This window comes from Lithobates pipiens, unplaced genomic scaffold (genome assembly GCF_037356315.1).
Source record: "Lithobates pipiens isolate NorthernLeopardFrog02 unplaced genomic scaffold, aLitPip1_a1.2 Scaffold_16, whole genome shotgun sequence".
Lineage (NCBI taxonomy): Eukaryota > Metazoa > Chordata > Amphibia > Anura > Ranidae > Lithobates > Lithobates pipiens.
The window spans coordinates 460,123,907-460,138,881 of NW_027507748.1; the positions used below are offsets into that span (position 1 = coordinate 460,123,907).

At 38.5% G+C, this 14,975-nt stretch overlaps 1 protein-coding gene across 1 annotated transcript in view; it reads right to left on the reverse strand.

Annotated features, from left to right (window-relative positions):
• The window catches only part of ARHGEF7 (Rho guanine nucleotide exchange factor 7), a 217,660-nt gene that overhangs the window by 41,660 nt on the left and 161,025 nt on the right, over nt 1-14,975 (reverse strand). Inside the window, 2 exon segments of the mRNA XM_077482884.1 lie at nt 1,866-2,042; nt 4,391-4,480. Coding sequence (XP_077339010.1) covers nt 1,866-2,042; nt 4,391-4,480 — 267 coding nt within the window.

A 14,975-nucleotide genomic window follows, 5' to 3' on the forward strand; every position in this document is an offset into this window, starting at 1 on the left:
CTATGGTGCAGGCAGGAATCTTGACAGAAGAATATACAGGAGCAAAAACATCCACATGAAAGAGATCAGCTTCTCACACACAAAACAGTGTTATATGGAGTGGGAGGGGTTACATAAGGGATGTGCCTGTGGCTTTTATTTTTTTATTTTTTGTCAGTGTCAAAACCACCTGAAGGAAGCTGCATACAACTCAAAAGGTCTGTCCTGTAATGTATGACTAAAAAATGGGCTTACTTCTACTGAAGTTAATTCAGTATTATTTTCCCTTTGCTACATGCCACATTTCAGTGGCATCTAACCATGGGCTAAAGCAAACAATTGTACTATTCATAATAAAAGAACAAATTAAGTCTGAATGAGGTCAAACCACAGGTCAAATGCACCTGTTAATTAATTCTGAATGATCTTATCAGCATCTCAAATTGATGCCATCCACACAATCCTGTTGAAAAAGGCCCTATTATATCAGAATAAACCATGAATCAAACTGCAGGAAAAGCACTGCTTAGAATATTCTAGGGTGTAAATGTGTCATAAAATGTAGAATGACACCCAGTCAGGCTATGATCAAAATTATATTCGGAGTGATTGAAGGAAAGTTCCCTGCAATGCTTCCCAAAAACATCAGCTTTTATAGGACTCATAAAATATCAGCAATCATCTAAGAGGTTGAACAAATAGGCTACTGTGTATGGTTTTAATGAATAAAAATACTGTAGTAAGAGCCTGCGTAACCAGTGTTTTCACATCAATTCCACTTTCATCTTAGCTAAAGAGCTAGAGGAGAAGCAAAATATGCTATACCATTGAATGAAAACATCTTCTGCACTAGCAGATTGCCTGTATGGCGTCTAGCAAAACCTAAAATGTATAAAGTGACATAGATAAGAAAGCCCAACTGTTCTATATACATTTCCTGCAAACCTGTTAGAAGAAAAGGGTATGGGACTCATGGGGAATTAAGTGTTCTCTATTCATGAGGGGGTTGGAGGAAACAGATTGGTACTATCTCTGGCTGTCCTTTTTATTCAATCTCCACTCCAAAATACACTTTTTCTTGGCAGCTATGAGGAATGAAGGCCCTTAATTGCATACAGAAATGTTTTACACATAGTCATTAAAATATGAAAATAATTTAAATACTGCAAGATAATATACATCAATTTCCAAATATAAAACAAAAACTGAGAAATTTTGGCAGCAGCAATGTGACATGACAAAAGTTGTTTCTGTGTGCCACCTGAAGAGTATATGTACACCCAACGTACTTGTGCCGAATTACTTTCAACACGCAGCTGTGCAAATGCTGCCCAATGCCAGTCACATGAGGTGAGCAGCAGGGGCTTCCCACACAACAATCTTTTTTTCATAACTAATGATTTATGAAGTATTTCTATACAAAAAAAATTATATATTCACAAAAAGTCCTCACAAATCTGTATGGTTTTCAGTGTCATTAAATTACAAAAATGCACAGAAAAATTATCACTTCAAAAAGAAACAAAGACAGAATACTTAATCTGCCGTACGTAAAAAAAAAAAAAAAATTCTCACATCCTCTTACATAAAACTAGGAACTCACTGCAAGCGTTATAAGAGTGTGAGGTATATTTCCAATGTACACTTTACCTTCGTGGACAGATATATATATAGATTTTTTGTTAGGCTGGAAAAAGGAACCTGGATCCACACATACAAAAGAACCAGAAATGATCTCAGTTTTTTAAACAATCACATTAAAGGAGACAGAAAACACAAGTAAACATCTAAGAAAAAGTAGGTTGTGGTATAACAAGCATTTTGTTAAGAAAAGAGTTTAGAAGTGCATTAGTTCTGGTGAGAGATATATGAGCAACAGCTCTTACGAGAAGTAGACCCCATTCTGTAACTATGGGCTGTCCATATACTGTCATAGTCAGAGTCTTCGGAGAGGTCTGAAGGCTCCAAACGAGAAAGACTACTGCGACGACCCAAGGAGTCTAGACTTGATTGGTCATCATCAGCCAAGACGTGATTATGCATCAGGTCAGTGCCTTGCCATGCTAAGGATGATGTATGGGTGAAATGAAATGGTAACGGTGGGGAGGCAAAGATGAAAGGAAAGAACAAAAAAGGAATAGAACAGGACAGGAAAAAAGCCACAACCAAAACAGTAACATGAAACAAAACAAAAAGCAAAAAGAAGGGTGATGGGAAGAGAGGGAAAAAAAGAAAATATTGTTAAAAAAAGGAGAACAAAGCTTTGCAGATTTCATTAGTTACTTGTTCATGAGATAAGACAGTGCCGGCAGGAGTAAATATAAACTACTTTGGCATGTGAATGCATTTTGTGAACTTGCAGCAACTGTGGCTCTGAAATGCATTCTGGGAACAGAATCATGCCTGGTCTAGGAGGATTCTGCGCCATAATTAGGCTTCTAATGGTTCTGTAGCAGTATGGTATATTATAGAGCGGCAAAGTGCAATGAAATAAGCATTAATTCTAAAAGAAGAAAAACTTCTATAGAAGTTTAGTGCAAGTGAAGGAGGACTTTATTTCACAAGATTTCTGTTAGCCGGAGTCCATTATTTATGGACAGTTGAAAGAGAAAGAATGTATACCAATCACTTACACACAGTACCCATCAACATATATGTTTCAAAGGATTGCATGACAATTTTTATCAGAAAATACAGACAAAAATATTTATATGTAAATGATTGGTAGATTAAACTTGCACAAATAATGAGGCATTTTATATATCTAACTGCCATCTGCAACATGTGGAATCAATATAATATTGCACCAACCATTGGCATTATACTGGGAAAATACTGAAACTCAAAAGGATAAATATCCCACATCTATAATTATTGTGGCCCCCTACACACACTGAAATCCACATTTAACAAAAAAAAAGCACTAGCTTTTACAGCTGTAATGTTACTAATGTGGTCTATAAATACCTTCCTCAACTGTAGGCAATAAACTGACTGCTGTACTTCAGATTCAGATAACTTTATTAGTCCCAAGGGAAATTGTACTTGCCTCCAGCTGCCACTGTTAGCGATTTTTTTAATTAGGAATTATGAGTCTGACAAAATGTGTAGAAGCTAAATTTGATCTATAGTCAATGTTTTTGACAGGACTATTCTAAGGTGGCACCAGAAACAGGTATAACAGGTTGAAAAAAGACATATTGCAGCCACCAAGGAGCAAGGTCGAAAGGTGTAAAACATGAAGGGTAAAAGCATAATGGAAAAGCTTGAATTAAATATGATTTTATTTTTTTTTACACTGGGGTTGCCACAATTATTTGTCGAACTTAAAAACAGCATCTGCAAAGCACATGGAAAAAGCTGTTTTAGGGAGTGATATTTAAGCAGATCAGAGGGTAACATAAAAGGCAATACTGTATACTGCCGTCATGAAAAACTTGTGTGGTAGTTGCGTTCCCTATAACGATGTCACAACACAGACGTCTCTGCTTACCTGCTGCAAAACAGTACTGAAAAACAAACACTTCCATCCTACCAGCCATAAGAAATAAACAGATGTATTTAAAACACTTGCCACCTAGTTTTTGAACATAGTACTATGCAGGTTAAATATACATTTATGTAACAAACGTACACCATGTTATGAGCTTTAAAAGAAAAAAAAAATGTAGGCAACCTTTTCCTCTCAGTAGGGGACCAAGTTTCAGCGAGGCCCATTTGTTAAAACATGCAATTCACTGTTCTTTGCTTTAAGTCATTAACATTTGTAGACTATGTCATATAGCTACTGCAGAACCAGCATGATAGAAAGTACATGGTTATTTTAATTTGCTCTATTTTTTCAACACATCTTCTCAACCCATATATAGTACCTGAATGCACAGTGAGCAACAGTCAATAATAAAACATTGCAAGTTAAACTAGAATGTATGAAATGATTTTTGACAGTCAGCGATTAGCATAGTTTGAGGATTACAAGGAATCATAAGTTCCAACACAATTTATTTATGTAGCTCAGTGATCAAAGTGTAAAACCCTGGTCCTAAAATGTGCTGTGGATGCTGGTATGTATTCAGGTTAAAATGATCAATTCAAATTCTGTACTATTTAGATAAACTGATTTCAAAATACATGGCTTGATTTGTAAAGCAAGATGCGGAAGTCTTATTTCAGCTGCTGTTCCGATTTAAAAAAGTGAGCAAAAATATATATTCCATGACATATTAAAACATATCAAGCAGCTGTAAAAAAAACTTTTTTTATTTCATTTAAAATTAGCAAATTTCTTGAGGTTAACATTCAAACACATAACCCCCATAATTTTGCATGCAATGTTTATTAAAGCCGAAAGGCAAACAGGGCAGTACAAAAAACGAGAGAAGCAAAGTGATAGAAACAAAAATGCACTTACTGGAATTTAAAGTTTGGCGTGTTTTGGCACTTGTACAATAGGCTTCAATAACCTTTAATATCTGGGCATCCTCCTCTAGTGCTGCTGTGCCTGATGAACACAAGAATGCATTTTTAGCAAAGCATATTGATTTTCCAGATGGGCCCTTAACCTGGCAAAACTTTTCTAAGGATCACTCTTGGGCTTTTGAAATGGTTTTCTGCACTGAAGCTAAATTCCACACAATCAGATAAACACACAACTTAAATGAACACATGTGAACAGTTTTAGCAGGTTATGTTTTGCCAGTCTCTTGATCTAGACAAAAAACGTTACCCTGTGACACTGCGCTATCCAAATAGAAAAACCAAAAAAAGCTGCTAACACAATCACAAGGATATAAAACAGTGAATCATTGACAAATATTAAATCATAGTGTAGCGCTAAAAAACAAACAAAAATGACCTAATACATGACGATATGTGATCATACAATATTTGACCAGACACAAAACTCATAGAATGTGCAAAAAATACACCTTAAGTGTATAATTCATAAGTGTATATAATAAAAAAAGTCCAAAGAAAAAGTAAGAGTCTCTATATAAATGTTGATCCAATCCAAACGTGAGATAAAGGTCACCATCCACCTTCCTTAAATGAGACTAACATGCAGACACCATGTGGTATTCCCGTCACCTTTTAAGATAAAGGCTTACCAGATGTAATAGATCCAAACGAATATACATTCGAAGGATCACACAGGCTTGTGTACTCGTATGCGAGATTTCAAACGTAAATTATCCAGGGAAGTAGCGGATCAAACTAGATGTCCCGGCTAGTTGACAAATCCTCAGCGGTAAAATCCAACTCAAAAAGTATTGAACCCATACAAAGAGAAAATAGGGGCCACAATAGTGTAATTCCGTTTAAGAGAAAAATTTTATAAAAAAGTAATGAACTTACATGTAACCAAAGAATCAAGCGCTTAATCAATAAAAACAGTGCTACAGCAGGAGTCCCGACGCGTTTCGTCCTCCAAAGACGTCTTTGGAGGACGAAACGCGTCGGGACTCCTGCTGTAGCACTGTTTTTATTGATTAAGCGCTTGATTCTTTGGTTACATGTAAGTTCATTACTTTTTTATTAAATTTTTCTCTTAAACGGAATTACACTATTGTGGCCCCTATTTTCTCTTTGTATGGGTTCAATACTTTTTGAGTTGGATTTTACCGCTGAGGATTTGTCAACTAGCCGGGACATCTAGTTTGATCCGCTACTTCCCTGGATAATTTACGTTTGAAATCTCGCATACGAGTACACAAGCCTGTGTGATCCTTCGAATGTATATTCGTTTGGATCTATTACATCTGGTAAGCCTTTATCTTAAAAGGTGACGGGAATACCACATGGTGTCTGCATGTTAGTCTCATTTAAGGAAGGTGGATGGTGACCTTTATCTCACGTTTGGATTGGATCAACATTTATATAGAGACTCTTACTTTTTCTTTGGACTTTTTTTATTATATACACTTATGAATTATACACTTAAGGTGTATTTTTTGCACATTCTATGAGTTTTGTGTCTGGTCTTGATCTAGACACCCCTTGCAAAAAATGCATCCAGTTCCTGGATTTTTCTGCAGACTACATTGCAGGAAAATAGGCTACACTGCCTTTTGTCACGTAGATTACAAGACACATGAGTATTCAGATACCTTGGGTTATGCTGCTTCCTTCAGAAGATTGGAAACTGACAAACAAAGCTAAAAAAGGACAGCTCAGTACAACCCCTCCCACTATGTCTAGTTTTGTAGCAAGCAATACTAGAAGTGGATTTTAACAGAGGAAAGGAACCTATGCTACATAAGGTACTACAAGAAAAGGATTTTGCAGTTAGTCAAAACCATATTTTCTTAATTGTACATTATGAGATACCAAATGAGTATTCAGGTACATTGGGATGTCTAAAATCAGTAGAGCAACACAATTAACACAAGTCACGAAATGCTAAAAAGCCAGCAATAACCATCATGTTAACAGAAATGGCTCAGCAGAGCCACATGAAGAGCCTTACAACCAAAGCCAGTATCAGCTGAACATCCACCTGGTAAAACGAACATGTGAGCAGAAGACCAGGTGTAAGGCTTGTATATCAAAGACGCCTGATGCTGAAAAGTCCAACAATCATGAACTGATGTGATGCAGTATGCTTAAACAAGAAATAAAGAACCTTGTCCTTAAAACTGTAGGTTTGAATGGCGAGTTGCTGAATTCATCTGGCATTAGTGAAACGAAAAGCAGGTTGACCTGGGATGACAAACAAGGAGTCAAACTTGTCAAAATAGGGCTGTAGCTGAAAGCTAAACATGAACAGATCATACCACATCCAGAAAATGTAGAGAATGTCCTGGTTAAGGTGAAAGGAAGAAACCGACTTGGGAAGAAAAAAGAGGCCTTGAGTCTTTAAAAACAACCCTGACTCTCTGTGTAGCACAAGAAATGTTTCTTCACAAGTTATAGCTGCCAACTCAAATACTCACCTCATTAAGGTGATGGCAAATGAGAAAAACAATCTTGTGATTAAGGGTAGACAGAGAAAAATCAAAAGGGGGTTTCTGAAAAACCAACAGAAACAGATGGATATCCCAGAGTCACTGGGGAACATACAGAAGGGAAATCTGAGTAACATACTGTTTGAAGGCCCTCGCTAAGGAGAAAGGCAAGTGATCTCTAAAAGAGAACCACGAAGGCTGAGATTTGACCCTTGATGGTGCTTCAAGGTCAACCACCAATCCATACCAGACTGAAGAAAGAAAGGATATGTCTAATGTAGAACTTCCTGCAATAGAATTTCCTAGTCTCGCACCAAGAAAAATAGGCTTTCCATGTACAATGGTAGACTTTGCAAGAAAGTAAATTTCCTAGATTTCAAGACCTTTGGAACAACAAAATCCAACAGGCCCTCAATACCTGGGCTTCAGCAGCCAGGTCTATATAGCCAGCCAGGAAGAAGGTTGGTGCCAGAGAACTGGCACATCTTCTAATGCCCAGCAGAATCACGGATTGGCACATAGAATCGCCAATGCCAATATGCATGCACACACGGGCAAGAACGACCGCAGATTCTGGTGACCAGTGGCCTATTTAAAGCCAGCCGCATCAGCCACTAGTTTATGGATTATCTTCAGCTCCCCCATGTGTGCCTGCTCATGATACTATTGGATTTCCTATTACCGATTAGGCTTGCCTTTGACCCGTCTTGTCTCTATTCCTGGCTTTGACCCCCAGGTTGTTCCATTGACTCTGCTATGGTCTGCTGTACCTGTGTGTAACCGCTGGCTTTTTCTTCTGCACTCTTCTACTGATTACAAGTGCATGACCCTGCTTGCTCCCTTTTCCCTGGCTGATATTTACATGTATGACTACTGGCCTGGCTCCTGACCCTGCTCCTGGCTCTCCCTTTGGCCAAGTCTCATCTGGTACATCTGTGGAACTCTTGCCCAGCATTGCATCCTGCATGTCCAGCCACCATCCACCAGACATCTCATCACTCAGCCTATCACAGCTGGCAACCCCTGCTTCTTTGGGCATAGTACTCCCTGTCACCACCTTCAGGGGTGACCTGCACTCAGCCTCAAACAAAAAGCCCTCTCAGCACTTGGGCCTCTGACCAGGTACGTGACAGTATCATCCAGCCAGTATGTCATAGGCCGACATAGGTGCTTCCCAGCTCATCGCCTGCTGGAGCAGAAAAGTCCTGTCATCAACTCAGTGGATGCATTCTTTGAGGTAATGACCCAACTATATGAATACCCACAATGCAGGGCTACTGCTGAAGCTACTCTCAATACCTTGCAGCATGGGAGACACCCTGTAGAGGACTACACAGTGGACTTTCATAAATGGTTTGCAGATACAGGGTGGAACAATGAATCAGATATCAGTACCGGATTGGCCTGTCCGAAGCTCTCAAGCATGAGCTGGCATGAGGAGAGACCTCCGCCACACTAGGACTCATTTAGCTACCTATCCAACTTGACAGATGTCTGCGGGAGCAACGGTCAGAATGTGTGCAATCCTTCCGGACTTCATGGATGCTGCCAAAGGTCCCATCTGCTCCTGCACCTATGTCTGCACTCCAGTTGCTTCTGAAGGAGAGCATATGCAAACTGGTGTGGGCTGTTCTGCGCTCACCTCCAATATAAGACTTTGCCGCCAGAAAGCCAACCTTTGTCTCTACTGTTGAGGAGCCAGTCATTTCCTTCGCAACTGACCCAGTAAGTCTTCTCCCGCAGCCCTATGCATTTTCAAGTCGTCAACTCACCTTGTTCTCCATGTCTCATTACAGGTGGTGGTAGGGGAGATCCAAGGTCCGAGATGACACATGCTATCAGCCCCCGCATTCTCAGTTAACTAACATGGTTGACATTTTCCCCATAAAATCAGACAATCTCAAAAAATCCCTGCTTGAATAAGGGGGTGAAGGAGGGAGGCACCCTAAAGGAGTTGGGGAGGACAATAAGGTGTTGTGATTCAGGCAGGGGACAGTGGTTCAGGTCATCAGCATCAGATCTTTTGGAAGATATACAGCAAACCTTCCATAACAGTTAGCAAATTACAGGCTGGCAAGATCTATAGGACTGCTGTCCCTGTGCTTACAATCCGCCAAACTTCCCCACAGGAGGTGGCGCACAAGGAGTGTGCGCAGAAAAAGTTGTGTACCAAAAAGTGTGTCACAGGTGCACAAGCATATGCTGCAGTTCTTTGGAGTATCTGTGACACAATTTAAAGTGAAGTGGAAAGGTGCCAGCTTCAACAAAAGTGCAAGCTTTTCCACTTGTCAAAAGAAGACTAAATTGGCAACAGAAGCCCAAGCAAGGCGTGAAAGTGCATACCAGACAGACTTCATCCTTCTGGTGGGTATACCCCTGGGGGGGGGGGGGGGGTGTTCAGGAACAGACTTTCACCAGTGGGTGAACCATAGCCCTGGACCTGTAAAGCACTCTGTGGCTAAATCACGTATTACATGGAGCTGTGTCTAGCAAAGCACCTAACACAGAGTCCAATGATAAAAGAAATTACAGGCCAACCCCAGTGGGATCCAGGTGCAGCCTCCAAGGCCATGCCAAGTGCTGGCCGATTCATATGAATGAACTGTGATTAACCACAATTTTCTGGAAAGCTGAGTTAAATTTCCCTTGCCACACCCAGATTACTGCCAGACCTGTTGAATCAAGAAATCACATAAATAAAAGCTGTCCGACAAAACCAACACGCTACCAAATCACAAAAAGCCACACATCATGCCACAATCTTAAAAAATTAAAGAACAGATTAGAAACAAAGTAATGTACATCCATCGGTCTAGGAAGGGTTTCAAACCCATTTCTAAGGCTTTGGAATTCCAGTGAACCACGGGGAGAGCCATTATTCACAAATGGAGATAACTTGAAACAGTGGTGAACCACAGGAGTGGCCGGCCTACAATAAGTACTCCAAGAGCATGACGAGGACTCCAGGTGGTCATAAAAGAACCCAGAACATCATATAAAAGAACTGTAGGCCTCACTTGCCTCAGGTAAGATCAGTGTTCATGATTTATCAATAATAAAGAGACTGTGTAACAATGGCATCCATGAGAGAGTTCCAAAGCTACTGATGACCTAGTTTTAATTCTTCTAGAAAAAAAATTACCTACACATGCTAGGCTAGACTACTTCTTGGTGGTGTGGATGGCAAGCAGCGACTTCTTTTATCTTCTTGCTCTCAAGTTAACCGAGGACCTGCAGATGTCTAACCCCACAGTAGCAGGGTCATTTAAAAGGACTGCAGGTCTACTCTAGGATAAAGACTTCACAGTTAAAATATGTTTTAGCCTTTTGAGGTACTGAAAATTCCACATAGAAACAAAGATTACCAAGCATTTTCTCGCAAACCTCAAACTTATCCGTAGTGACTACTAACAGGTCCTGTTTTTCAGATCACTTTACACAATCTATTCGGTCTCAAATTTCTGCATTTAACATAGTAACGAATATGAAATAGCCAACATGTGGATCACAAATTACATTAAAACTTCAACCTTCAGTGATTCCCTCTCCCACTCAAAAGACCCTAGAAATATTTTATAATTTTTTTATATTTTTTTTTCTTTAGGCTAGTTACATGACACAGGTTCCTTTCCCCTTGTGGTGGGTGGCCATAAATGATGCAGCGCTCCGCACTATTACACACAATGTAGAGAACCATGGTGACATCCTCTCAAGGCAGGCCCATGAGGGCCTGCACACACAGGATCTCCTCAGACTTCTAGGTTATGCAGCACTGGATATTACTTAACTACAAAGTAAACCTGTAATGGAAGACTATGGGGGCAGCTATCGCTAGCCTCCATTAATATTTTGAATCACAAACCCAAAACAAGCAGGCAGTTAACAGGTGTCATAATTTCTTATCTCTATACTTGTTCCAGGTTACTGCCTCAGAAAACTAACATTTTCATACTAAAAAGCTTGGCAAGAAAAGCCTCTAAATTCTATAAACGACAGGTGTACTTTAGGGTAAACATTACAAAAGCATGTGCTCACCAGAAAAATTACTCTTATCCATCAATATAGTTTAGAGCAGTGATTCTCAAACTGTGTACCGTGTGTGATTTGCAGGTGTGTCATGGGAGTTTAGAAAAATAATTAAAATTGCTTGCGTTTTGAAACCTTGAACATATCGAAAAATTTAATGGTAAATCAATGTGGCAAAAGTTTAAAAAGTAACATATAAAAATTGTTGTGAATTCATTAAGAAAAAAATAATAATAATACATTCATATTTCTGTCAAAGAGGTGAGATTGTTTAGGCCTTAGGAACAGATGATCTACAATTTTGCTATCATTGAACTATTACCCTCTTGAAGAACACAAAATACATGATCACTACATTAACTATTGAAAACTTTTACAAGCATGCATTGGGACAGAAACTCGCTGAAACAATGGTATCTTCTGTCACCAAACAAAAAGCTGTTTACTTATTTTGTTGGTTAGAGTGAGAAGGCCAAACTTGCATAAGTATTTATCACATGGAAATAACCCTTAACTAGAGAACCCCATTGTACGTAAGTAAAAGACTGTTTGGGTAGTACACAACCATGCAAATAGATAGGACAAGGTTTGGGTTATACTTTGGAGTACCTGTGACCAACAGCCATTAAACCTGAATGACCAGAACAAATATCCCATTGTCTCAGAAAGTGAGAGATCAATAAGCCAAGTAGTCAGTGTTGTCCTAGCTTCTCATGAGATAATGGCTAAGATATGAAATGGAGATCTCCCCCACAGGGCAATAAGACACCTCTATTAGAAAAGTAAACAATGGGACTGTATGCATGAATGTTCACTGTTCAATTGAAGACACGACGAGGAAACATTGAAAATTGTGTATTTGTTTTTACATCAAAATATACGTATATTAGAAGCCGGGATATGATATCTTATTATAGAGTTCATCTCAAAACCTGCTGTAAGATTCATATACCAGTATCATCAATATTTTTCTAAGCCATTCAAATTATATATATAGGTCACAAAAAGGAGATATTGTGGTTTGGTATCTAATAATCTGGGGAACTTTGTCATGGAGAGATTATATATGAAAGTGTGATCATAAGTAGAAGTGTTTTAGCAACAAATTAGTATTATAAAAAACATATAATCATGATTAGAATTGTATAAGAATTTAACCTATGTTTAGATAAACAAATATTGATTGGATACCCAAATTATACATGGATCCATATAGATAATAATTGTATGTGATATTGTTTGTGATATATCTAACCTGTGTCCTTTCTATACGGACTAAAGATTAACAGATATACATTGATATACATATATATCAACAATTTATGCAAGTGATTATTGAACTTTATGTTAAGGAGTATTTTATATTATGCCATAATTCGTGAACACTCAAAATATATTCGTTAGAACATATATAAATAACGAGCGCACATTACAGAAATAGAAAAATATTAACTTAAAGAAATAAAACACCAAACACAGGTGAAGACACCTGGTGGTGGAAGGTGCTATTACCTTAAAATCACGAGACTCCCGGGAAAGCTAACCATTAAGTCTGTCGGCCAATGAGGAGGGAACACATACCCTCTGGGCAGAACTTAGTATAATTTTATGATCCTTTTGTTTAAAAGGATATTTAAGAAACTAGAAAGAGGGAAAAAAGGAAGCTCGGAGGAGAGCTGGGGGGAGAGAGTCAGGGGGAAGCTTAGGGACCCCCCCTGAGAAGGGACACTGGAAGACATGCATGAATACACATTTTACATTCATGAAGATCCCTGCTCCTTGGAATGTTGAAGCCACGGCAGCCATCTTAAAATTCCTGGTAACTAATACTCCACACTAATAGCCATATTGGAAATGGGTAAATATATGTTTATCATCTATTTTATGTTCTCTTAAATATTGATGTTTTTGAATATTCTATTATTGAAATACTTCTCCCGAATCAATAACCGCCTTTTAGATTTTTCTCTAAATTAAATTTTTCAGACATTTCTTTTTGCATAGATGCCAATTTTATTGACAAACAAATGTCTAATTTATTTCACATTGTTAACCACTTACTTACCTGCAGTATAGTAACGGTTGGATGTGTGAAATACAGACATTCTGTTTAATTGTCAATTATCAAAAGGTTATTGATTCTACCGAGAAATGATAATGGTGATAATTGTGTCCAAGGTACTACTACGCCCAGTTTGAGGGTGTTCCCAGAAATTGTCAAAATGATCAAGTAATGTAATCTGTATTTTAATATTTCATGTAAATATTTGTTTTCTGCCAACCAATAAAAGTAGCTATTTTGTATGATCACTCGTCTCCGTGAATAAGTTTCACATATATAGACTGTGTCATATAGACTGATTCGGTATCTTAAAAATATCTTCGTTAAAAATTACTTAGGAAATATTGTGCGGGAAAATTCCTTAAAAAGCACAACAAAATGCAATCTGTCAGTCTATCATTTATTGGTTTCTTTTGTAATGCGAGACTTGTGTGAGATCTCGTGGGAGAACTCGATCACTCTAATTATATTATAATAATAGAGATCGTTTCATTCCTACAGATGCTTATAAAGTTTGTTCATTGCTTAGCAATGGAGAAATACTTAATCATGTCTGGAACTCTGAAAGAGAAACTACAAGGAAGCAAGTGAAAGTACAAAGAAGATTACATCACTTCAATCACTTCAAGTCCTTCACATTAAATTTTTAATTTAATATACACTATCTCACAAAAGTGAGTACACCCCTCATATTTTTGTAAATATTTTATTAGATTTTTTTATGTGACAACACTAAAGAAATTACACTTTGCTACAACGTAAAGTAGTGAGTGTACAGCTTGTATAACTGTAAATTTGCTGTCCCCTTAAATTAACTCAACACACAGCCATTAATGTCTAAACTGCTGGCAACAAAAGTGAATACACCCCTAAGTAAAGATGTCCAAATTAGGCCCAATTAGCCATTTCCCCTCTCCGGTGTATTGTGAATGGGGAGCAGGTGTGTAAATTTGGTGTTATCACTCTCACTCTCTCATACTGGTCACTGGAAGTTCAACATAGCACCTCATGACAAAGAAGTCTCTGAAAAAAATTGTTGCACTACATAAAGATGGCCTAGGCCAGTGATGGCGAACCTTGGCACCCCAGATGTTTTGGAACTACATTTCCCATGATGCTCAACTACACTGCAGAGTACATGAGCATCACGGGAAATGTGGTTCCAAAACATCTGGGGTGCCAAGGTTCGCCATCACTGGCCTAGGCTATAAGAAGATTGCCAAGACCCTGAATTGGAGCTGCAGCACGGTGGCCAAGACCATACAGTAGTTTAACCACTTGCCGACTGCCTCACGCACATATACATTGGCAAAGTGTCTCACTCCCCTGTACGTCGGCTCCTTTAAGAGCCATGGCGCGCTCGCTGCACGGCGGGGAAGCGAGGCGCGTGACCGCCGCCGTCCACCAGAAATCGTGGACACAAGAGCCAGAACAGAGATTAGTGCATGTAAACACACAAATCCTCATTCTGACAGGAGAAAAGAGACAGATCTGCTGTTCATAGTAATTATGAACAGCGATATGTCTCCTCCTCCAGTCAGTAACACTCACAAGGGAACAAATTTAACCCCTTGATTGCACCCTAGTGTTACCCCCTTCCCTGCCAGTGACATTTCTACAGTAATCAGTGTATTTTTATAGCTCTGATCACTGTATAAATGACAACGGACAAAAGTGTCCAATCTGTCTGCCGCAGTCCCGCTAAAAATCGCAGTTCTCCGCCATTACTAATAAAAATAAATAATAAAATGCCATAAATCTATCCTATATTTTGAAGACGCTATATTTGCCCAAACCAATCAATATAAGCTTATTGTGATTTTTAGTTTATTTTTTACCAAAAATATGTAGAAGAATACATATTGGCGCAAACTAATGAAGACTTTTTTTGTTTGTTTTTTATTATAGCAAAAAGTAAAAAATATAGGTTTTTTTTCAACATTTTCGGTATTTTTTTGTTTATA